Genomic DNA, 25,783 nt, shown 5'->3' on the forward strand with positions numbered 1-25,783 from the left:
TGTCCTTGCCAACATTTTTCATCTGTGGGTTTTTTTGTTTTTGTTTTTTTGAGGTTGGCCATTCTGACAGGTGTGAGGTGGCATCTCATCATTATTAAAACACCTTTCCTTGTCTCTTTGATATTTTCTCCTTGAATTCATTTTGTCTGATATTAGTGCTATGAACTGTATTATGTCTCCTCTAAATCACAGTGTTGAAGCCCTAACCCTTGATGAAATTGTATTTGGAGATGGGGCCTTGGGGAAGTAATTAGGTTCATAGAGATCATGAAGGTGGAATACTAATGATGGGATTGCTGCCCTCATAAGAAGAACCTAGAGAGTTCTCCCTCAGCCTCTCTCTCTCTCTCTCTTTCTGTGCCATGTGAAGATGCAGACAGAAGGTAGCTATCAAATGAGTCTTTACCAGAACCCAGCCATCTAGTACCCTACTCTTGGATTTCTGGCCTCCAGAACTGTGAAAACTGTATTTCTATTGTTTAAATTACCTAGTCCATAGTATTTTGTTGTGGCAACCCAAGTGGACAAAAACAAATAGTGTAGCCACTCAAAGATCTTTCGGTTTCTGCTTTCATGATATATGGTTTTTTTTCCATTTACTTTTAATGCATCCTTTTTAGTCTCACTTTGAATCTAATGTGTATCTTTTTTTGATAGTGCATAGTTAAATTATGTTTTCTATTTTAATCCATCCTGCAAATCTTTGCCTTTGTGTTTAATATTTACATTTAATATAATTGCTGCTAAACTAGGATTTGTGTTTGTTATTTTCCTATTTGTTTTCTACATCTTTAATGCCTTTTTTTTAGTTTCTTTGTTCCTTTCCTATTGCCTTCTTTTGTGTAGATATTTTCCAGTGTGCCATTTTTATTCCTTTGTATTATCTACGGTATTTTCTTTTTCTTAGTTATTTCTCCAGTGGTTGCCCTGAGAATTACAACTGACATTTTAAATTTTCAGCCATCTAGTTCAGATGAAAACTAACTTAATTCAATAGTATATAGAAATGTTGCTCCTAAAAAGTGGTTTCCTCTTCCTACTTCTGTGCTATTATTGTCATACAAACTGTATCTTTAGACTTTATATGCCCATCAACTTAGATTTATAATTACTATTTTATTCATTTTTTGTTTTTTATACAACTATACTTTAAATCTGCTGGGAATGAAAAAGTTAACAAATAAAATACATTTTGTTTTGTATACAAAATGCATACTGTTTTTTAAGTCTATCTATGCAATTGACTATTTCTTTGTGTGAATTTGAGTTCCCATCTAATTTCCCTTCATTCAGTCTGAAGTAATTCCTTTAATATTTCTTGTATGGCAGATTTTCAGGTGATGAATTCTTTCAGGTTTTAGCCTAGGAATATCTTAGCTTCATCTTCATTTATGAAGATTTAGTTTTCATCCATTACCATACAGTTGCCCTGCTTCACTCACTTGCTTCACTCACCTCACTGCCCCTTCCCCTTTAGTAACCACTACTCTGTTTTCTGTATTTACATGTATTTTGTTTGTTTGTTTGTTTGGTATGTTCATTTTATTTTTGTTTGTTTTTTATAGTACTAGTACACATATGAAGGAAATCATACAGTATTTGTCTTTATCTTACTTATTTCACTTAGCATAATATCCTATAGATCCATCCATGCTGTTGCAGATGGCAAGATCTCATCTTTCTGTGGCTGAGCAGCATTCCATTGTATATATAAATATGGGCCACATCTTCTTTATCCATTGATGAGCACTTAGGTTGCGTCCATATCTTGGCTACCATAAATAATGCTCCAAAATAAACATAGGCGTGCATATAGCTTTGCAAATTAGTGTTCTTTTTTCTTTGGATAAATACTCAAAAGTGGAATAGTTGGATCATATGATAAATCAACTCTTTTAGCAATCTCTTTACTGTTTTCCACAGTGGCTGTGCTAAGTTACATCCCTACCAACAGTGTGTAAGTATTCCCTTTTCTCCACATCCTCACCAATACTTATTATTTTTTACCTTTTTGATAATAGCCATTCTAACAGGCATAACGTGATATCTTACTGTGGTTTTGATTTGCATTTTCCAAATAATTAGTGATGTTGAACATCTTTTCATGTGCCTGTGGGCCATCTGTATGCCATTGGAAATGTGTCTATTCATCTTCTCTGACAACTTTTTAATCAAATTGTGTTTTTTGTTCTTGCTGTTGAATTATATGAATTCTTTATACATTTTGAATATCAACCCCTTATTGGATATATGATTTGCAAATACTTTCTTCAATTTTTAGGTTGCCTTTTTTTGTTTGTTTTGTTGATAGTCTCCTTTGCCGTGTATAAAACTTTTTGTTTGATGCCATCCTACTTGTTTATTTTTGTTTTTGTTCCCCTTGCCTCGGGAAATGCATCCAGAAACTTATTGCTAATACTGATGCCAAAGAGCACACTATGTTTTCTTCCAGGAATTTTATGGTTTCAGGTCTTATATTTAAGTCTTTAATTCACTTTGAATTGATTTTTGTGTGTCTTTTGCATGTGGCTGTCCAGTTTCCCCAGAATTAATTATTGAAGAGATTATCCTTTCTCCATTGTATATCCTTTGCTCCTTTTGATGAGACTCCATATTTATAATTTCTTTTAGTTCACTAGACAATTTCCTTTTGTTATTTGGGCATGTTTAATTAGCTGATTTAAAGTCTTTACTAAATAAGTCTAATAACTAGGTTTCCTTAGGAACAGTTTCTATTAACTGCTCTTTTCTCTGTGTGTAGACCATATTTTTTTCTTTGCATATTTTTTATTGAAAAGTAGAAATATTAAATAATATAGTGTGGCAACTCTGGGAATCAGATTATTCTCCATCCATCAGTATTATGCTATTGTTGGCATTTGTTATTTTTATCATAGTGGTGGTTGTGGTTGTTTGTTTGCTTAGCCACTTTCCTGAACTAATTTTGTAAATTGTGCATTCTTTGTGATGTGTGACCACTGGAGTCTGCTCAGCTAGTTTAGTGGCGCTAATGATCAAATAATTAAGTGACTTTGATCTATAAGCATTCAAGCCTCTGTTGAGGTGCTGTGTGTGCATGTTGAAGAATCCCTTCAATGCTCAGGCAGGCAGCTTACCCATTCATCTATTGATGGACACCTAGGTTGCTTCCATACCTTAATATGGAAGCCTCTTCAGCCTTCTTTATTTGCATGTGCAGAGTTTCAGAATCGGTCAGGGCAATGAGCATAGGGCCTTTTCAGATGTTTCCTGGGTTTCCACAAATCCCTATGCACATACCTAGGTATAGATTTGAAAAAATACACTGAAGCTTTCTAATGCTTTCTATGGATAGCTCTTCCCCCAACTTTTCCTTTTAAATGTTTTGGTCATCTTCTCATTTGCCCCAGTTGTAATTGCTGTCTTGGGAAGCTGCAATGTTAAACAATTGCTATTGATTATTTTCAACAAATGTCAGGGGGGAAGGGCTGTTCTTACTGTGTAAGCTGAGTAAGGTCAAGTAAAGACAAACACTGTGAGTAGAAGTTTCCAAGAAACAACTAAAATAGGTAAAATAATGTCAATAATGTCAGGTAAAATAATGACAACTCTCTAGAAATAGGGTTTTATTGACCTCTAAACTCATTCTCCTCCCTTCAATAACTGCTAGGTTGCACTTGTGATTATAGAGCTGTTGATTTTCAAGCCTACTATTGTGTTGGAGATGCATGTGAACAGGAAAAGTTTAAAATGCCACAAAGCTATTCTATTAACAGTCAGTGTCTTTCTTAAATAAAACCTATTAATTGTTGCAAGCCCTTGGTTAATTTCCAGAGTTCTGAAATATCAATTTTGATTGTTTATACTATGTTCTCATTGTTTTTATGAATAAGTACATTTTCTGAGCTTTTTTTACTTTACCATTCCTGCTGACATCATCAGTAATCTTCTTGCACCTTCCAGTTCAGACCAATAGCAAGCTTAATGCTGCTCAGTGACCCGAGTGAACAGCTCAGGAAGCAGAACCATGTAGATAAATGCTGGGCCTTTTCTAACTCACAAAATCATGAGAAATAATAAATTGCTTGTTTAAGCCACTTAGTTTTGCAGTGGCTTGTTACAAAGAAAAAATAATGAAAACACATTTTCCCTCACTTTCTACTCAGGATTATAGTCACAGAGGTACCTGTCACATTTCATCATGAGATTACAATTCTTTGAAGGCCAACACAGCATTTAATCTATCTTTATGTCACCCACAAAGCTTAAGTACAATACCAACAGGGAACTCTATAACCATTTGTTAAATAAGTGGTGTGAGCAATCCAGCAAGTGAAGCAGCTATTCTGACATGATTCTTTAATACTTCATAAATAAAACTAAATATAATTATTTCAAAAAATTAAAATATAACTCAAAAATTAGAAATGTTTTATATTTAATGAAAGATTTCTTCTGACAAAAATAATAAAACAAAATAATATTAATAGTATCAATAATGTTTATAGTAAATATAGTTTTAAAATAATACATTGAAATAAATTTAGTTATATTTAGAGAAAATTTATTTTTTCTTAGCCTAAGTTTATAATGGATGAAAATCTTTATAATTACTATATTTTTCTTTCCGGCTTTCAAGGCCAAGTATGATTTGCTTGCCAAGACTGTAATTTTTGAAGAAAAATATTTGCATTTAAAAAATAATAAGTTACAAAATGTATCAACTCTTAAAGACTACAAGCAATGTTTTTTGTTTATATCACACATGTACAGACACTTAATGTGAACAGAATAATTTTGCTGCATCCTGCCAAAGTTTCTGTTATGAATGAGGATTGGGTTACTGGGCTGTTACCAGAGAGATATAATGACAGTTTGCAATGTCTAAGATATCCATGCTTGAATATTTTTGAATGGAGTGCAATTTCCTATAAGAAATTCTATCCATTGCTTATTCAGTGATATGCCCATTAAGAAAAAGATTGTTGAGCCTTGCTTGCCAAAGTCATTCATAAGTATATTAGGCTAGAAATTCTCAATGGAATATTTTCTACCTTCCCTCCATTTTATATACATTGGATCTAGTTTAAAGTTGTAAATGAAAAATTCATCCACAGAAATTAATATTGATCTATTTTTAAAGAGCTCAAAATTTAGTGAAATTTAAGTATAGTTAATCTTTTGTTTTTACTTTTCTACTTTTTTTTCTACTTTTATTCACATAAATGAAAGTCACTTAAATATACATAGACAGGTGCAGAGGTATACCAAATTAACAAAATGTTCAATCTGAAATCAATTTTTTAAAAATATGAGTAAGTGAAAGTCATAGAGAGGCAAAATAAAGTCATTCAAATTACCCAAAGATGCTCAAGAAACTTACTGCCTCTGAAGTCCTCTTTACACCGGCTCCTGAGAGTTCTAGATATAATCTGGAGTGTCTCTGAAACCCTTTGTATTTTACATATTTTAGGCTCTTTTGAACTTGCAATTTATTAGATTGTTAAAAAAAAAACCCTCTAAAATTTAGTTTTCATCTGCTCTCTGATATTCTCTATGCATAGCAGCCTTCAGGTCAATCATAATCTTGGAGGAAATGCTATAAAACTGTAGGGGAAGTGGTGGAAGATCAGAAGTGGGACTCCTTATAATGACCAGCTATGGCAGAAAGCAATGTCCAGATCTGAGACTTTGACCTCAAAATTGATTTCATGAAGATATTTACATTACAATGCTTCCCTCTTGGTATTAAAATTAAGAGATTTTTATTCTTCTTTGTATCTTCTCTACTTTCTCAATTTTTGCAATGAGCATAAATTATATGAGTGACCATTGTTTTTCAAAGTACTATTTTCAGTTTAGGAAAAAATAATCCTAACCTTAAATGACCTATAAATTCACCTTATATTCTTCAAGGATAGAGATGAGGAAGAATTAACACTAACCTTATTTTTTGCTACTATGGGAGGTATTTTTGCTACTCTGGGAGGTAAAATATGAGTCATAAAATCTACAAATCCAATCCCAATTCATAGCTTTCATGATAAGTAAGTCACTGAGATATTAATAGAAGGTGAGAAACCTCAAATAAAAATTCACCTTTTCCAATACTTTCTCCATATGCTTTATATATATTTAATTACAAAGTACTAATAACCATATTTGTGGAGTTAGATAAAAAATTACCATCTTATTAATCATAAGGGACTTATAGGACTTTAAAAATGGATAATATTTGTCTAAATAGCATGATAGCTACATTTTCTAGGGAGCTTCCCAGGAAGTTCAGTTGTAAAGAATCTGCCTGCCAAAGCAGGAGACATAGGAAATGGGGCTTCAGTCCCTGAGTCAGGAAGATCCCTTGGAGGAAGAAATGCTTTCTTCCCACTCCAGTGTTCTTGCCTGGAACATCTCATGGACAGAGGAGCCTGGCAGGCTACAGTCCATAGGGTCACAAAGAATTGGACATGACTGAGCAACTGAGCACACATACACTACATTCCCTAGATCTTCCTTCCCACTTGACTAGTGAAAAATCCTCTCTTGTTCAGAATTTATTTAAAATCATTTAGTTCAGTCACTCAGTCATGTCCGACTCTTTGTGACCCCATGGACTGCAGCATGCCAACCTTCCTTGTCCAACACCAACTCCCAGAGCTTACTCAAACTCATGTCCATTAAGTTGGCGATGCCATTCAGCCTTTTCATCCTCTGTCATCCCCTTCTCCTGCCTTCAATCTTTCCCAGCATCAGGGTCTTTTCCAGTGAGTCAGCTCTTCACATCAGGTGGTCAAAGAACTGGAGCTTCAGCTTCAGCATCAGTCCCCTTCCAATGAATATTCAGGAATGATTTCCTTTAGGATTGACTAGTTTGATTTCTTTGCAGTCCAAGGGACTCTCAAGAATCTTCTCCAACACCACAGTTCAAAAGTATCAATTCTTCAGTGCTCAGTTTTCTTTATATAAGGTCCAACTCTCACATCCATACATGATTACTGGAAGAACCTTAGCTTTGACTAGACAGACCTTTGTCGGCAAAGTAATGTCTCTGCTTTTTAATATGCTGTTTATGTTTGTCATTTAAAATCATTAGAAAATAGAAATTAAATGATGATGTATAAGGCATTTGTATTACAGGAACATTATTGGCACAGGATGAAGCATTTAATCACCCTGTGTGTATACTGTTGCTTAGTAACTAAGCTGTGTCCAACTAATTGTGACCCCTGCACTGTAGCTCACCAAGCTCCTCTGTCCATGAAGTCCTCCAAGCAAGAAAGGTGGAGTGGGTTGCCATTTCCTTCTTCACGGGATCTCCCCGTACAAGGATCCAACCCACATCTCCTGCACTGGCAGGCAAATTCTTTACCACTGAGTCATCTGGGAAGTCCCTCTGTGTGTGTATTTGTTATTATATATTCAATGGAATTCTCCACTCACTGTCTTTTGTATGTGCTGTGCTAAGTAGCTTTAGTCATGTCAAATTCTTTGCAATCCTATGGACTGTAGCCTGCTAGGCTCCTCTGTCCATGGGCATTCTCCAGGTGAGAATACTGGAGTGGATTGCCATGCCCTCCTCCAGGGGATCTTCCCAACCCAGGGATCAAACGCTCATTTCTTTTGTCTCTTGCATTGACAGGTAGGTTCTTTACCACTAGCACCACCTGGGAAACCTGTCTTTTGTATATATTGTATGAACTCAGAGATACTGGCATTCTCCCTAACTGTGAAGTTCTTTCACTGAGAAGCCAAAACACTTAATACTCTACTATGAGGGAGCTTTCTTTCTCTCTGGAAAACGCATTTTATAAACAGAAGCTCTGTTATCATTAAAACAGTCCCCCAGAAACCAGACACATTACTATTAATAACAAACCATCTAATAATTAATTCTCTCTTTGGAAAGCATGGATCCAGGATCCACAGGAATCGTTATAAAGCACAGAAGTTTAAATAATGCAGGGACAAGGCAGGAGGAATAAATCCAGAGCAGGAAATGCCCTAAGTTAGCCAGACCCAGATGAGATGCCCTGGGCAGCAAAAGTGTCTTGTGAAAGGAGTTTAGGAGGAAAGTTCCAAAGAGGAGTGAAACCAAAGAGTAGATGCGACCAAGATAAACCTTGACTATTTCCCTTACCTGTACTGTGAACTCACACACCTAAACTCCTACATGTCATCTCTACTTGGATATTAAAAGAATCTCTGATTAAATAACTGAAATGAACTCTTTGTTTTCTACCAAACACATCCCTTTATAAGGATTGCGCATCTCAGTAAAACACATGACCATGCACCCAGGGGCTCTAGGCAAACACCTAAAAATACCTGATTGTTGCCTTTCCCTTATACCCCCCATCCCATGCACGTCACTGGCAAGTGCTTCCACCATGTAGTGGATCCTGACTCTGTCCGCTTCTCTCCATCTCCACCTTCACTCCCCACTGCAAGCTGCCACCTCTCACCCTGGACTCCTGCTACACGTCTTGATTGCTCTCTCTCTTTTTCCTCCTGTGACGTATAGCCAGCACACAGTAGCTAGAATGAGCTTTTTAAGTGAAATCAGACCAGGTCCCTTCCTTCCTTATCACCTCCCCCCAGGGCCCCATGGTTCCTAGAATAAAATGCACATCACTGATCATAGCTCACAAAGCCTAACGCTCTGATCCTAGCCTTCCTCTGACACACTGCCTCCTATTCCAGTGTCTGGATGGCAGCTGCACTCCAGTGATAGTAATCTGAATTTTGTTCCTGAACACATCATTTTCATCGAGGTCTTGGGCCTTTGTACTTCCTGATTCCTTCCTAGGATGGTTGTTCCCAGGAGCCATCCCAAAGATGCTTCTCCTCACTATTCAGATCTCAGCTCTAATGTCCCTATTCTGAAAGGTCTATATAATATAAGACTTAACCTTTGTTTTATTTTCTTCATAGGCTTATAACAATCCAACTTTTTTTTTTAAGAAGTATTAGTTTACATATGTATTGCCTGTCTCCACCCAATGTTATTTTCATGACAACTGGGGCTCTGCCAGACTTATTGCTCTAAATCAAGAATCTAGACCAGCCCCTAGCATATAGGAAGCATTCATAAAAATATGTCCATTTCTCCCAAATCATCCCACCCTCTCCCTCTCCCACAGAGTCCAATTAAAATAAGTAAATTTATATTTTTAAAAATGTGTTTATTTCCATTCATGGAAAATCCATGATGATGCCTATGACCGGTCTTGGCAGGTGCCAAACATTTTATTCAGTATGAAGTCTGTGTTACTCTGCACAATGCCTTAAAAGCCAAGGCCTTCCAAGACTGGGCCGTGTCATATTCATCATGAAAAAGAGTGCAAGAAGAAACAAACCTTATGCAATCCTAAAGCAGGTTAATAAAAACATTTGACACAAAACAATTCCCGGAAAAAACACAATCAGTATTCTTACTTTTGAAAAGACGTTTAACATCTCTATAGACTATAACAAAATAAAATATCTGCTTCAAGAAGATTTCTCAGAAAGTGTCCATGAGCAGAAATCTCCTTGTCCTCGGAAATATTTCAATTATAAGAAACCACACATGAGGGCTTCCCTGGCGGCTCAATGGTGAAGAATCGCCTGCCAATGCAGGAGACACGGGTTCAATCCCTAATCCAGCAAGATCCCACAGGCCACAGAGAAACTAAGCCTACACACCACAACTATTGTGCCTGCACTTTAGAGCCTGGAAACCACAATTACTGAGCCCATTTGTCATGCTGCAATTACTGAAGCCTGCACACCCCAGAGCCCAAGCCCCACAAGCGAAGCCTCCACAATAAGAAGCCTGTGCACCAACTAGAGAGTAGCCCTCACTCACTCGCTGCAGCTAGGGAAAGCCCATGCAGCAACAAAGACCCAGCACAGCCAAAAAGAAGTAAACACAATTATTTAAAAATTTTTTTTTAAAGAAATCACAATGACAATTTCCTGTAGTCCTCCACTTGTAAAGCTGAAAGGGACCTGAACAGTGATTTAGAGCAACCATCTCATTCAACAAATGAGAAATTAAAGCCACAGAAGTGAAATAACGACCTCTATTAAATAACAGAAGTCAGGATGGGACTTGAACTCGGGACTCCTAATTCCAAGGTCAGATTTTTCCAGTATATCAAGTTGCTTGCATCCTCTAGGCTAAAGTTTCCCTCATCGTTACTGACCCAACTTAAAAGTAATGTTTGAGGACTATAAGGGAGAAAAAATTATTTTTTTGAGTATTGGGTGGGGGCAGGGTCAGTGTAAATAAATGTAAAATATTAATGTCAAGAAATGAGTAATTAATTAATATGTTTACCATCATACTATAATATTAATAACAACAATAAATCATATTTTGGGCTCTGAGCAAGGATTCATCATGACAGTTGCACATCCTAGGTGACCAGTAGTCCTGAGGGGTAGATTATTACAGCTCCTTCTTCTAATGATATTTTGAGCACATATCAGGAAGTATCACAAACCACACAGTAATATCTTTAAAATAGTGTCTGTTGGGTTTTAGCAAGACATGCATGCTACAGAAGATGATAACCAATCAGGAATATTCTCTCTGTGTTCCTTAGAGACCATTTATTAGAAAAATATAAGATTTCTCACCAAGCATTTCCTTTAAAGTGAGTACAATTTGGGGGAAATACTGAAAAATGTGAGAACAGTGTATATACTAAAAACCATGTAATGTGAAGAAAAGCATGAAATATTCTGATATCCTCCATTGTTTATCCTACTGGTGAGAAGTAATATGTTGGGATTTTAATACCTTAGGAAAAAGATTACTAAAATGGTTACCAAACTAAAAAGACACGGGATTCCCTGAGGTGTAAATTAACGATCCTTAATGTGACCATTTCAAGAGATTATGGAAAGAAAGAGAACCCTGAGCACTGACCCTCCATTAATGCTTCCCTGGCCCAAGGGTCAATGGAAGCTTCCATTCCAATCATCCCTTGAGCTGTGGAATCCATGACTAACAGAGCTGTACATAAAGTTACTTTAGGGAAGGAGAGGCATCTGGTCTCTCAGGGACAGGAGGATGTCAACTGAACAAGTAATGGGTGGTCCTGGAAGTCCAGTTCGTGAGACACCAATCAGCACTGTTTGATGAGGATAAAGTGCTTTTCCATACTTCCTTCCAGATGGAGAGCACTGCAAGCATGCAAAAATCAGGTAAAATCATTAAATTTAAAAAATAACTCATTCTAGGGAGTTCCCTGGTGGTCCAGTGGGTAAGATGTCACCTTCCAGTACAGGGGGTGTGGGTTTGATCCCTGGTTGGGGAGCTAAGATCCACATGCCTCATGGGCAAAGAACCAAAAAGAAAAAAAAAAGAGGAAGCACTATTGTAACAGATTCAATAAACAAAGACTTTAAAAATGGTCCACATCAAAAAAATCTTTAAAAATGCTAAATAATGCACTATTGTAAAGTACATGGAAGTATTTATTGACAAAGTCGTTTTATGGACAGATGGAACTAGGGAATAGATCTTAATTTTTCTCACTATACCCTGGTGAGTATAGTGAGTATATTTTCTGTCAAGAAAAATAAAGACCATAATGAAACTTACAAATTTCTTTACATATTAGAAAAGTAAGTAACTGGCAATTTCATTGTACAAGTTTGATTTGATATATTTGGTCAGTATTCCTAAAAGAATCTCAGTTTGTCATGCGGCAAGTAATATCTCTATTTCATGTATAGGAAAATAAAGGACAAAAGCAAACTACAGAATAAGAGAAGATGAGAAAGAAAAACCCATGACTACCAGTTTCTTTTTTGCTCTTTCACCTAACTAAATAACAAGGAGTGTAAGGCAATGATTCCAGGGGCAATTCTATTAGCTCATAGCACAAGCCTCGAAGCAAAGCCCGTTTTTAAAAAGTCTATTTTGGTAGAGCTGAAGTTAGTTTTCCAGATCATATTTAGTAAGACCAACTTTTATTATTTTTTTTTTGCTTTAAAAATGAAATGGCTAAATGGAAAAAAGTCTATTTTTAAATATCAAGAACTGGCTTCCAAATTAATTCTTCCATTCTAAATAGGCACGAGGCAGGGTTTATGAAGAACTTCCGTATTTACAAGTATCAGTGGAGCCTTTGACTTGCTGAATATCTTCCAGGAAGAGAAATCTGATACAAGTTACATTTCCTGAGAGTGAAGTGAGAGATGCTTGGAGTTTATAGTAAGTCATTTCTTGTCCAGCTGACATCCACCATCACCTGTCACGTTACAAGCAATTTGGCTCATGGGGCTGAGGGTTTGTCTGAAATGCCTTCTCCCCAAGCTGGGGGATGATGCTTGAGTTCCAGAGCCACAGAGACTCTGAAATCTTAGCCTTTTTGTGTTTGCCGAGGGGATTCAGGCAGATAGGTTGTTAATGGGAAAACAAAGCTTGGGTGGCTCTCTAATATTACGGCTGTTACAGTTAGCACTTGTTCTTCGTGACATTGTAAATGACTTCCCCTTGAAAACAAGCCCTCCTTTTAGATGACATTCAGATAACAAAAACAGGATGGACCAGAGAACCTACCTTTCAGAAAGTGTTTTTTAAGTGTCTCCCACCCCCCAAAATATAGAACAAATCCCATGTCAAGCCCAACAACCCCCTCAAAAGATCCTCTGAATTGTGAAGTGTTCTGAGTCTGGAGTTTTGGGTTCTGCTTTCGAATCAGCCTGGGAGCCCCAGGTCATTACCAAAGCTCTGATTCTCCCAGTGGTGTATACTTAGCTTTTTCTAGAATAGAACACTATTGTTTCCCTTTCACTGTTTTGCAGAAACGTCTTTGTTGAGGTATAATTGATTTCTCCTCAGAGTCCAGACATCTTTCACCTTTCCTTTCCTTTTTTTGTATGAGTGAAGTTCAAATCCCTTAGCCTGACCCAGAAGGCCTTTCAGAACAGCACCTCAGGCACCCTTCAGCCTCCTTCACCCCCAGTCTCCCTGCAATGTTTACTAACCATGTGGGATTTCTCACCAGTATGCAAATTATGTTGACCTCTAAATCCACCACAACACCTCCTCCAACTATCACCTGGTAAATTTGTGCTTATCCTCAAGCTTCTACTTTTCATATCCCCTGTGAAGCTTTTCCTGGTTCCCGAAGGCGTCTCTGGTTCTTCCAACATCTGCTATACTTAATATCTAAAGACTGTTACAATTCTATAATTCCCAGACAGAAATAACCAGGACTTTTATTCTCAAATCCTTGGTGCTTGGCATATAGTGAGTATTCAGTATTATTTGGGAATTGGGTGAAATACTTCATTAGAATTTCTTCTTTCATTGACATCAAATGTGAACTTGAAAATAATGGGGACCATATCATGGAATACTTTTGCCTACATAGCTCTCTTAAGCAAAAGGAATTTCATATTCTTATCATGGATAAATGGGAAGAGAGCTATTGTCTGTGAAAATATTAGAGAGGATTGCCTAGTATCCATGTCAATGGGCTTTTGAGCTCCACAGAGTTGGTTGCCAAGAGTTAGTTGAATTATATTTGTTAAATATACTGTGAGAGGGAATTCCTTGGGGGCCCAGTGGTTATAAATCAGCACTTTCACTGCTGTGGCCTGAGTTCAGTCCCTGGTCCAGGAACTAAGATCCCACAAGCCTCGCCACACAGCCGAACAAAATTTCACTGTGAAGCTCTGTATGCAAGCAGCACTGCCTTGGGATCCACAGGACAGCTAAGGGTCACAGAGCCCATGCCACTGTCCTCCAAAGCACACACAAGCCCCATTTAGCCACAGACTGCTGAGCAACTTTGGCTTTGAAGGCTGATAATAAGCAGTCATGAGTGGAGGTTGACTGGGTCCTAGGGAGAAGCGTTTTCATAGAGGGGACCAGAGCAAAGGCAGAGGTGACAAGCACTTAGAAGGAGATTAGGATACAGGAACAGAAGCACACTAAGTGATATAAGCCAGACCCACAAGGACAAGTGCTGTAGGATTCCACAACCCTAGAGGAGTCAAGAGACAGAAAGTAGAATGATGGTTGTCAGGGGCTAGGGGGAGAATGATGAGGAGTTATTGTTTTATGGGGATGGTGTCAGTTTGGGAAGGTGAAAAAATTCTGGGAGTGGAGGCGGTGATGACTGCACAACAACATGAAGTTACTTAATGCCACTGAACTGTACACTGAAAAATGGTTAAAATTGTAACTGTGATGTTATAAGAAAGCAGTAAATCACACACACACAAAGAACAGAGACATACTTCCTTCTGAACATGAGTGCACATGCAACACTCATGGAGATCCCAGAAATAACAAGCACAGGCTTTAAGAGGGAGCTGAGGTTCTGCAGTTGTGCGGGTAAAAAGTAGGACTCCTAACAATGTAGGCACTGATCTTTCTATGACATGATTTGAACCCACACAGTAATGAGTCCTGGGAATATTTAGATTATCTGAGCCAGAGTGAGAGCTCAGCATTATATAAAAAGTATTTTAGAAGTATATTGGATCACAAAAAAAGAAGGAGACTTGCTTGTGAACATCATGAGGGCAGTGCAGAAGGTCAACTTTCTAGAATGTGTAGGATTTCATTGTGCAGAAATGGTGTACAACTGTGACAGAGAGAAATGAATCCGCAAAGGCAGGTCTGAGCCACACTTAGGTCACTGGCATTGGATGCAGGACAGTGGTCACCAGTGACTTGGAAAGAAACATTTCCACAGTATTCAGGAGTCCTAGTCATACCTGAATGGGTTACGGGGTGTGTGAGGAAGTGAAAGTGGTCAGTTACATTCTTCCTTTGGGCAGTTTGGGAGGAATAGGGACTGTCAAGGGAACATGTTTCTAGAACAAGGAAGAATTAAATATGTATTTGCAGATTAAAGGGACAGGATCCTATGAAGAGGGTATCAAAAACAAGAGCAAAGGGGAGGATGTATGGATCAAGGTCTTAAAGGAGGTTGACAAGGAGAAGATTAGGAGCACAAGTGAAGGGGGTTAACCTTGGAAACTGGAGGTTCCCCTTGGAAGAAGACAGCTGAAGCAGAAAAATTCCAAGGTGGAAAGCCCAAATTGAGATGGTTCAATTAGGAGAAATAATTGTTGACACAACATCTGGTCAATTCAGTTTCATAGTCAACCAACCAGATGTTAATTCTACATGGCATGATCACGTGTGTCCACGTAAGTTAAAAGTTTCACTGAACCTGTGATTGCTTCCAAATTACACAGCCAGTGTGAGAGAAGTTATTAAAGTCAATTATTTGAATATAATGCTTTTTCATTTAAAATGATAAAACCTTTAACCTAATCTGGAAAATGTATTTTAGGAAATGTTAAGTGCTAGTTAAACCAAGGCATGGACAAGGTATTACCATACTGGTGTGAGTCACATAAAACAACACAAGAAGCTTTATGACTTCCATGCTTATTTTCTGATTAGCCTTTATGGTTAAGTTGAAAGAATGCAAGTGATAATAAATTAATGACTTATTAGTTGACACAATGATTTTTCTTGAATTGACATAGATTTCAAAGTTTATCACTGAAATCATAATTGTATCTTCCTATCTGATTCTGTGTCTGAGAATGAGGATTAGACTGTCCAGTGCTATTTCATGAAACAGGAAGTCCTGTCAGTCAAAAAAAAATCTAAAGCTATTCTCAAGCACTAGTATAACAAAACATCATATATTACTACAATCAGTGCTCTGGTTAACTCATAAATTTAAGGTCATGCTTAAATTTGGGTTTATAGCCATTGTAAAATCAGTACATTTGCCACCACTAAAGATTAATAGCGAATTAATCTTCATAGCATTTTTATGGGGCAAATAAGATTAAAGATGACCCAAGGATGTGCCTCCATGCTTTCTTTCCTTTATATTCTGGAAACCTGCAGTGCACATTCCACAGATACATATATATAACCCACACCCAGGCAAAGTCTCTTTGCTGTTGTCCCTTATAAGATTTAATTCATAGGATAAAAAGACAGGTGAAGTAAAAAATGTAATATATAATCCAATACAAGTACATTTAATTAATGACTGTCAAAGTGGCCCAAGTAATTACCAAAATAGGACACCTTAATGTTATTACTGTGTGCTAATATCTGCATTATTATGACTCCTAAGTAGTAGATTTAACTGGTACTTCACTATTCTCAAGATAAGTGGCATAAGGATATTTAAGATAATTTACATGTAATTGTCTATAATTGAAAAGAAGATAAACTCTAGAGATCTGCTGTACAACATTATACCTCTAGTCAGCAATGACATATTATTCACTAAACATTCATTAATATAGTAGATGGGTCCCTGGTGGCTCAGATGGTAAAGAATCCACCTGCAATGCAGGAAACCTGGGTTCAATCCCTGGGTGGAGAAGATACCCTGGAGAAGGGAATGGCTACCCACTCCAGCATTCTTGCCTGGAGAATTCCACAGAGGAGCCTGGTGGGCTACAGTCCAAGGGGTTATAAAGAGTTGGACATGACTGAGTCACTAACACTTTCTTTCACTTCTTTCAAGATGGTAGATATGGTAAATGATGTGTCCAAAATAAAATAAAACAAAATAAATTAGATATGAATGTTGTAGAATCTATATGTGCTTGCCAGACTCCTCTGTCCTTGGGATTCTCCAGGCAAGAATACTGGAGTAGGTTGCCACGCTCTCCTCCATGGAAAGGTTGCCCTTCCCAACCCAGGTAGAATCTATATAGATATGATCAATTTTTACCCCCAAATATTGAATTATATAAAATTATATAAAAGTCAATTATATAATTACATAAAATCTGAAGGAGGAAAATCCTTACTTAAATTGATGATAATATTAAGTGTTTCTGTTAAGTGGACATACAAAACTGATATTTCACATTATATTATATTTTAGAAGTGTTGGAAGAGGTCATTGACAGGATTTGCCCACCAGATGACCTGTGAGCTGGTCCCGGGCAACCAGAGGGACCACCAGAGGCAACCCTCTCCCCTGTCCTTGGAATGTACTTTTCTGCCTGCCGTTTCCATGGTAGAAGTTCTTTCAAGGGTGCAGCCTTGAGAGAGTAATGTGTGGCTGAGGCCATCTGGAGAGTGTACATGACTGACCCCCATGAAGGCTCTACATAAACCGTGATTCTGGCCAGTGGCTGTAGAGATCTACTGCTATTGTGGCATGCAAGAAAAGCCTCACATGTAAGTTGCCTTGCTCAGTAAACCTGCAGACTACCCATCTGGGTTGCCCTGCCCTTTTTTGCAGTCTCTGTTTGCCCACTGTGTACAGGAGCCAATTTCAGATTTCATCTGGGGAATATCTGTGGTTGTGAACCAATAAGTAACCATCTCAACATAAGCTGTTAATGGAATGTACTAATACCCCTTAGCAGATGACACCACACTTACGGCAGAAAGTGAAGAGAGCTAAAAAGCCTCTTGATGACAGTGAAAGAGGAGAGTGAAAAAGTTGCCTTAAAGCTCAACATTCAGAAAAATAAGATCATGGCATCTGGTCCCATCACTTCATGGGAAATAGATGGAGATACAGTGGAAACAGTGTCAGACTTTATTTTGGGGGGCTCCAAAATCACTGCAGATGGTGATTGCAGCCATGAAATTAAAAGATGTTTACTCCTTGGAGGGAAAGTTATGACCAACCTAGACAGCATATTAAAAAGCAGAGATATTACTTTGCCAACAAAGGTCTGTCTAGTCAAGGCTATAGTTTTTCCAGCGGTCATGTATGGATGTGAAAGTTGGACTGTGAAGAAAGCTGAGTGCCAAAGAATTGATGCTTTGGAACTGTGGCGTTGGAGAAGACTCTTGGGAGTCCCTTGGACTGCAAGGAGATCCAGCCAGTCCATTCTAAAGGAGATCAGTCCTGGGTGTTCTTTGGAAGGACTGATGCTAAAGCTGAAACTCCAAAACTTTGGCCACCTCATGTGAAGAGTTGACTCATTGGAAAAGACTCTAATACTGGGAGGGACTGGGGGCAGGAGGAGAAGGAGATGACAGAGGATGAGATGGCTGGATGGCATCACCGATTCGATGGACATGAGTTTGGGTGAACTCTGGGTTTGGTGATGGACAGGGAGGCCTGGCGTGCTGCGATTCATGGGGTCGCAAAGAGTTGGACACAACTGAGCGACTGAACTGAAATTCACTGAATATCCCTTAATTTTCTAGAAATAGATAAGAAGCTCTTGTGATAGAGAAGCAAATATTTCCATGCATTCTTAAAATCTGTATAATACTCTTAAAATTATTTTCTATCTAATATATAAGATTTGACTAAATTGCATTTTAAAGAATGAAATAATGCCATTTACAGTAACATGAATGGACCTAGTGATTATCATACTAAATGAAGCAAGTCAGAAAAAGAAAGACAAATACCATACAATATCACTTATATGTAGAATCTAAAATATGACACAAATGAATTTATCTATGAAACAGAAAAAATAGGCTCACAGACATAGAGAACAGACTTGTGGTTCCCGAGGGGGAGAGGAAATAGAGGAGGGATGTATTGGGCATTTGGGATTAACAGATATAAACTATAATATATAGAATGGATAAGCAGCAAAGTCCTGCTAGATAGCACAGGAAACTGCATTTAATATCCCATGATGACTCATAAAGGAAAACAATGTGAAAAAGAATTTAGTAATATATATGTATTACTGAATCACTTTGTTTTATAGCAGAAACTAACCCAATATTATAAATCAACTATACTTCAATAAAAGAAATTATAAAAAATAAAATAAAATTTGGATAAGTTGTATGATTTTTAAAAATTTATTAATTGTAAACCTATCAGCTTTTTCCTTTGTCTTAAGAATGTATGATTTAATGACTCACTGCACATTTCTGGTATGCCAATCTATAGTTTAGGAAATACAGTGACAGAAAAATTATAATAGAGAAGAACAAATCTGACTCTATATTGGATCTGTTTCTTTTACTTTAACCTTTGTTAAAGGTCCTAATGCTTCTGCTGTAAGTTAATATATTTTTTTAAAAATGTTACCTATAGCCTGAGATATACACAATAGCCCATTTTCATGCCTCTAACCTTTAAAGGTATAGTGGTTTTCCATTCATACAGAGATAAAGAAGTTGCAGAACAGAGAATAACATTTGCCTTGTTGAGGGTTTATAGGAACACTATGAAATCAGACCTATGGATGCTGCAAGAACAAAGGATTCCAACACCAAGAAGTTTGCAACAACCAGCAACACTCCCTCCCCTTTCAGTAGAAAAGAAGCTTGAACTCCACCTCAGGTAAGATGGTTCTTTGGGACAGTAGTCCACCATCTTCTCTCACCTCATTGGCTTGCTGTGCAGCAAGTAGTACGAGCTTGGACTAGTTAACAGACTTATGTGCAGCTGTCAGTCAATCTCATGTAAACAGCTGGACAGCTTGTTGCTAAGTCACATTTCATTACATGGGAAACTTCCTATATAGAGTGCCCCAAATGAAATCCAAGGAATGCATAAATATTCATTTTCTATAGTTTAATGAAATGATGCAGTAATCCTCCCAAAATTTTCAGCAATGAGAAGCTTCAGTATCTGAACGTAATTTTGAGATTTAGAATTTAACTGGTTTTGAGAACTTGGAGAGGTCCCAAAGAGTAATAAAAATTAAACATGGTTGGAAAACTGGCTCTTATGAGGGAAGGAATGAAGATACTGAAAATCAGTCTGGGTGTGATGCTTAAGGAAGCATAGCTTTTACGAGAGGAGTTGTGGGCTTTGAGTCCAGCAGCCTATGCTCAAATGAGAGAACACAGCTCAGTTTCTTCTCAGGTCAAGGCAAGAACAAAGTGTAGCTTTTCTTTGCATTGTGTATCTTTCCAGCAGGCTCTGGGAAGGCAAGATTACACCTGCATCCTTCTCCAGGGCAATCCCAGAGCCTAAGGAAGTGCTCAGGCCACTGTAAGCTAGTAAATGTTAAATGAAAGGATGAGCTCTGGACTAGACTGGATTCATTTCAGTGACTTATTAAATGCTCCCTCTTATTCAACCCTTAGCAAAAAAGAAAATTTCAGGAACTCCTAAAATACTTTTTATAGTAAGCTACAACTTTTATTTATAATTGTTACAAGTTTTGAGTTAAAACACAGAACTTAATAACAAAAAAATCTAATGTCACTGAAGAAATTGGGTGATATCTGCATATCAAATGCAAACAGATGGGTAAAAAATGATGGAAAATAATTATAAGTATAGAGAAAGATCTCTAAAAACAAGCTTGGATTTCTACTAGAAAAATCAATCTTATGGATTTTTTTGGCTCAATAAACATTTACTGAATGAATGAACGTGTGAAAAATAAACAAGGAGGCAATGAATGAGTAAGTGGTGGGTCTTAACTGGCCTCTTTAGTTAGAAAAACAGAGGAAACAACCTTCTGGTACATTGTAGTGTTATTTAATATAATACAATATTAAAAGTCTGAGCATAATGTGAAGGTTTGTGTAGAAAAGATATACCCATAGTGTAAATCACTCAATACTAGCAAAGACTGGGGGCTGATGATGCTCTGCAATACACATAACAGTTTTCCCATATTTAGGAATATTTCCAAGGGAACTGTTAAGGCTTAAGATGCCAGAACAATTTAAAAAAAAAAAAAAGAAAAACTGAAAATCTTTAAAACTCTGTACATTTTCTATGTATATAGTGTGGGGTTTCCTAGTTGCTGAAGATTATTATGTATTACAAAACACAAATGAGAAGACCTTCCTCCAGCTCATTTTTTCCATGTAAAGCTGTGAAATTAAATAGACCTTTGCTTCCAGAATGCAACCACCAGTTTAATGAAAGGGACAGAGAGACAACTCCTCTTCACTGGAGATGTATTTGTTTGTAACAAAAGCAAAGAGGACCATATCAATTATTCCAACTGTTTCTAGCTACACTATCCAAGTTCATAAAATCTTACTAATCCGTGCTGATTATTTTTTCACACATAGCCTCATTTTCCCCCCCTCTTGGGCACTGTTTCAGTAGCAAAAGCCACCAACTCACATGAATCATCCTAAGTTAGAGAAGCTACAGACTTGAGACATATGTGAACCCTCCCTTCTCCCCTCTTTTTGCTAATGGGCCATAACACTCCAACATACTGAACTCAACAGGGCCTCAGAATCCTTTTCAACACATTATTCTGGACAGACACCAAACCTGAGAGATAAGGCTATTAACCGTCCTTGAGTTCAATAATAAATCAGGAAATTCACTTTTTCTGTTACATTTTAAATTTATGTATTCAACTACTAAGACATTTTTATTTAAAAACATGCTTATATACAAGCAACTAATGAAAGAATCGTATTAAACCAAATAAATAAGGTGCTTCATACCATATGCATGTTTTATGAAATTTTCTCACAAAACTTCACCACTTTCCCTGATAATTGCCAAAACACAATTTAAAGATAGAGCATGATCATCTGGAATATTGCTCTCAATGTGTATAGAAATCATTATTTCTTCTACATAACCAGAGATATGTAACTTGTAGATAAAAAAAAAAAAATGTGGGAACTTCCTCCAGAAAGATGATTCTAGAAAACTAGGTGGCAAGCCCCAAATACTTATCATTTCCTATCTGAAGGAATACTGAAGATGGACATGAATTGAAAAGAAAACCAAACAGTTCATCAGATGTTCCTGCACCTGTGTGACCTTTCTGGGGACAATGTTTACCTGAAGGACCCTTGCAAGAGCTGCCTTTGGGTCCCCAGGTTAAGCCAGGCTAAAAGCACAAAGTGTCCATTGGGTAGTGACCAACAATTCATAAGATATCTCCCCTCCTAAACCTGGAAGATGCCAGAACAATAAAAAAAACAAGCTCAGGCATAGAAAAAGTCCCAATTTCCATGTGAATTAGCATCTGCCTTTTCACATGCTGATTCTGCAAGACAGCTCATTTACAAATATATAAATAGCTGCAACTTTACTCCAGTCTCATTGAAAAATCAAGATGGCATCATGTGAGGGAAGCATCCTAACATCTTTGGCTCACAGAGCAAAATGTAAGTGGAGATGAGCCAAGCTACTTGACACTCACTAGTCAGCTTAACCAAATCCCCTCCAGTTTCCTGCAGTGGAGGGACCAGAGTTCTACTGTGCAGAGCTGGAGAATTAACTTACATTGATTGCCCAGCAGTTGCACAGTGATTTAGAGCCCAAAATAAAAAAATAAATTTCAAGTCATACATAGTATTTATTACCACACATACTCAAAAGAGAATGGCACTGTCTAAATGTGGCAACAAGTTTTCCAATGTAGCTACTTAAAATTGTCACTCCTATACTTTGGCCACCTGGCCAGAATTAGAGGGGTTTATATCATCAGGAGAAGGTGAGAGAGAACATGTATTTTAATTTTTGGAAAAGGATTTATTGCCTTTCTTAAATTCATTAATTAAATTTATGTTTAAGAAACATCTAAAGCAATATATATGAAATACAAGAGACACAAATGGACTCTTCTTTACTGCATATGAATACCCAAACAGGGAGCTGTCACGCCCTGAGGGTTTAATGTGTGCGTGTGAAGCCACTTTCAGGCTTGAGACACCCACAAGAGCACTGGTCTGTACAGTGACATCTGCTGAAGTTCTCCAGCAGACAATCACCGTTACATCCCCTGATACCAAATTACCCTCTTCCTTAGCCCTCTGATTTCTTACCAATTAATGAGCAGTTTACTTTTAAGGAACCATATCATTAAACTAAAAGTATCTAAAGGATCACAAAATAGAAAATTTAAAATAAAATTTTCCAAGGAGTTAGGAACCTGATTAACACGATACCTCTGAGGATGGGCAATGAGATAATTAATGCTATTTCTCCTTGAGATTTTCAAAGCTGAGATTCTCAACAACTCTACCTCGTAACTCAAATATTAGAATATTCATCAGGAAGTGGATGCGTCCATGTGTGTTTTCACACAAAAACATCTGTGTTGCATATTAAACCAAGCAGAATTTTATGCTTTACTCATTGCAGTGTAGTCATACACTGGAATGTTCATCTTGGACTCAAAGGCTGAATATCAAAACCATATATGTTCTATCTGCCTTGTTGATAACTCAGGCTTTCTGATTTACTGTTGATCCCTCCTCCAGTTACCTATAGTCAACCATATGATGAATTATTGCCTTGTATAATTGCTGACCAATTGGCAATATTTAAATGGAAAGTGATTCTTTTTAGTCTCATTTATCAGAAGTATAATAAAGATAACTAACAATAAAAAAGCCTTAGGTAAATCCATTTTGAAATAAGTATTAAGATAAAAAAAAAAGAAAAAGTTTTTTTATCCTACTGTTTATACAATGTATACAATGAATAAGGGGTAGATTCTTTTAATTTATCATAGAGCTTATCTCTATGCATGAAGCATGTGGAAACAAATATAATATCAGTCTTTTGTCTCTAAGTCTACGTTGGTCTTATGTTTCAAGTTCACATTTTAAAATCTATTTTTGGTTAGTCTACTTAAACATAAATGATATTTCTTCAATAATAGATTTAATTACTATTTTATAATAATCATGCTTCTATCTATACATGTAAATTAACACCACAGAACAAGATCAGTTTGCAAAGATTATTAAAAACCACAGTATAAAAATATCACATTTACTGCAGCATTCAAATGATTGTGATACTGTCAAGATAACTTTTTATTTTTAAACAAGTTATTTGGAATCTCTTTAGAGAGTAATTTATATGGTATTAAAAAACATAAAGAAAAATTATTATTTTACTTACATGGTGTCTCTAATAAGAAGTGAACTTCCCAATTTGAAACAAGTTTTATCACCTTCACAAAACACATGTCTCAGAGAAAATCGCTCTGCTAGGTCAAAACCTGTGAAGTGTGACAAATGATTTAATCCAGCAGTTTTATTAAACATAGTCAACTGACAGAGATACTGATTTTTAAATAGGATTCTTTTGTAGTCATTATCTACAGATTGATTATTTCAGGTTAAATCATAAATTTCTTGATTTCCATTTCCTCTCTTTAGGATATAGGAGGACAAAATATATTTCAAAAGATTCAAGTATTAATTTTCTTTGATCTAGGAATGATTCTAAATAAATAATCAGAGTAGCTTATTGTACCAGCTCTGATAGCTAAAGACAGAAAACTAGTTAAATAAAAAGCACTATACCCATCCAATTGAAATCTAAGCAGCCTTTTTAAAAATATTATGCTTTAGAAAAAAATATGTTGGTGTGGGAAATGTGTGGATTTCATATGCAGTATATAGATTATGATTACGTGTGCATGAGTCAGAGTGGAGGGAGGGTGGAGAGAGAAAACGGAGGATTAAAGGGAAAAAGAAAGAGAAAGAAGGGTAGGAATGTTCCAAAATGAGCGCCATCGGCATCTTCTTTCCCATACATTTTCTTTATCTCACATTTTCTACAATAGATACGACTTTTATAATTTCAAATAACTTTTGTTCTCCCAGAGGCTGAGTTGTTGGTCATCAGGTTAAACCATGTAGAACTCTGCGCTCAGAAATTTTTGTATATCATCTGCCTGCTTTGCTCCTAATTTTATTGATATTGGTCTTATCATCTTAAATTACAATGTCAAGGAGTCACCTACAAGACACAACATGTTTGGTTAAAATTTTACACAAAAATGCTTCCTTGTGAAAGATTATCATGCTTACCTGAAACTTCAGGTTTATCTCTGTTGTCTTGTGTAAACTGGCGTCCCTCTGTTCTCAGTATAGGACATTGTTTTTCTATTTAAAAAAAAAAATATTGAGAATTTTCAGTACATTGCCTATTGTTTTTCTTTGAATAAATGTGAATCATTTAATACAATCAGAAATCTAAGATAAAATGGAAAGAAATTAAATCCTTTTATTAAATTTCTTTTAAACGAGGATAAGAGTATTACCCTCTTAATTGCGTGTTCATGAGAATTACATGTGGTTATATATATGAAGAGAAGAAGACAATGGCACCCCACTCCAGTACTCTTGCCTGGAAAATCCCATGGACAGAGGAGCCTGATGGGCTGCAGTCCATGGGGTCGCTAAGAGTCGGACACGACTGAGCGACTTCACTTTCACTTTTACTTTCATGTGTTGGAGAAGGAAATGGCAACCCACTCCAGTGTTCTCGCCTGGAGAATCCCAGGGATGGCAGCCTGGTGGGCTGCCGTCTATGGTGTCGCACAGAGTCGGACACAACTGAAGCGACTTAGCAGCAGCAGCAGCATATACATGAAGTGTCTGGAATACAGACAATGCTTGTTAGTCTTAGCTGTTGTTAGAATATTATTGCTCTAATATAATTGCTACAATGTACTTGACAGTAGGAAATTAGCTAGTTTTAATATTGTTAAATTTTCATATTCAAAGTACATTCTAATATTAGAACAAGTGAACTACTACTATTTTAACACAACTTCTATTCAGGTTTTGGTATTAGTGATATTAAACTTTAGAGCAGAAGGAGACTGCAATGAACTAAATGTGTCCCTTCCCAAATTCCTACACTGAGGTCTTAATCCCCAGTGTGATGGTATTTGGAGGTGGGGCCTTTAGGACGTGATTAAGTTTGGATGAGGTAATAGGGGTGCAGCCCTCATGACAGTATTCATATCCTTTACAAAAACTGGAGAAATAGGTGTTCTTTCTCTCCACCTTGTGAGGAATTCAGGAAGAGGGTTCTCACAAGAACTTAGCCAGGTTGGCACACTGATCTCAGACTTAGTCTCCAGAACCGTGTTAAATAAATGTCTGTAGGTTAAGCTCCAAACACTA

At 36.9% G+C, this 25,783-nt stretch overlaps 1 protein-coding gene across 1 annotated transcript in view; it reads right to left on the minus strand.

The window, feature by feature from the left end:
• The window catches only part of COL19A1 (collagen type XIX alpha 1 chain), a 439,982-nt gene extending 414,599 nt beyond the window's left edge, over window positions 1-25,383 (minus strand). The window contains exons 1-3 of the mRNA XM_052652029.1: window positions 25,326-25,383; window positions 24,680-24,754; window positions 23,763-23,862 (exon numbers count right to left, since the gene is read on the minus strand). Of these exons, the coding sequence (XP_052507989.1) occupies window positions 23,763-23,862; window positions 24,680-24,754; window positions 25,326-25,383 (233 nt within the window). The remainder of the gene's footprint in view (window positions 1-23,762; window positions 23,863-24,679; window positions 24,755-25,325) is intronic.
• Window positions 25,384-25,783: the final 400 nt, after the last annotated feature.

The sequence above is a fragment of the Budorcas taxicolor genome, chromosome 14 (genome assembly GCF_023091745.1).
Source record: "Budorcas taxicolor isolate Tak-1 chromosome 14, Takin1.1, whole genome shotgun sequence".
In the NCBI taxonomy this organism is placed as follows: domain Eukaryota; kingdom Metazoa; phylum Chordata; class Mammalia; order Artiodactyla; family Bovidae; genus Budorcas; species Budorcas taxicolor.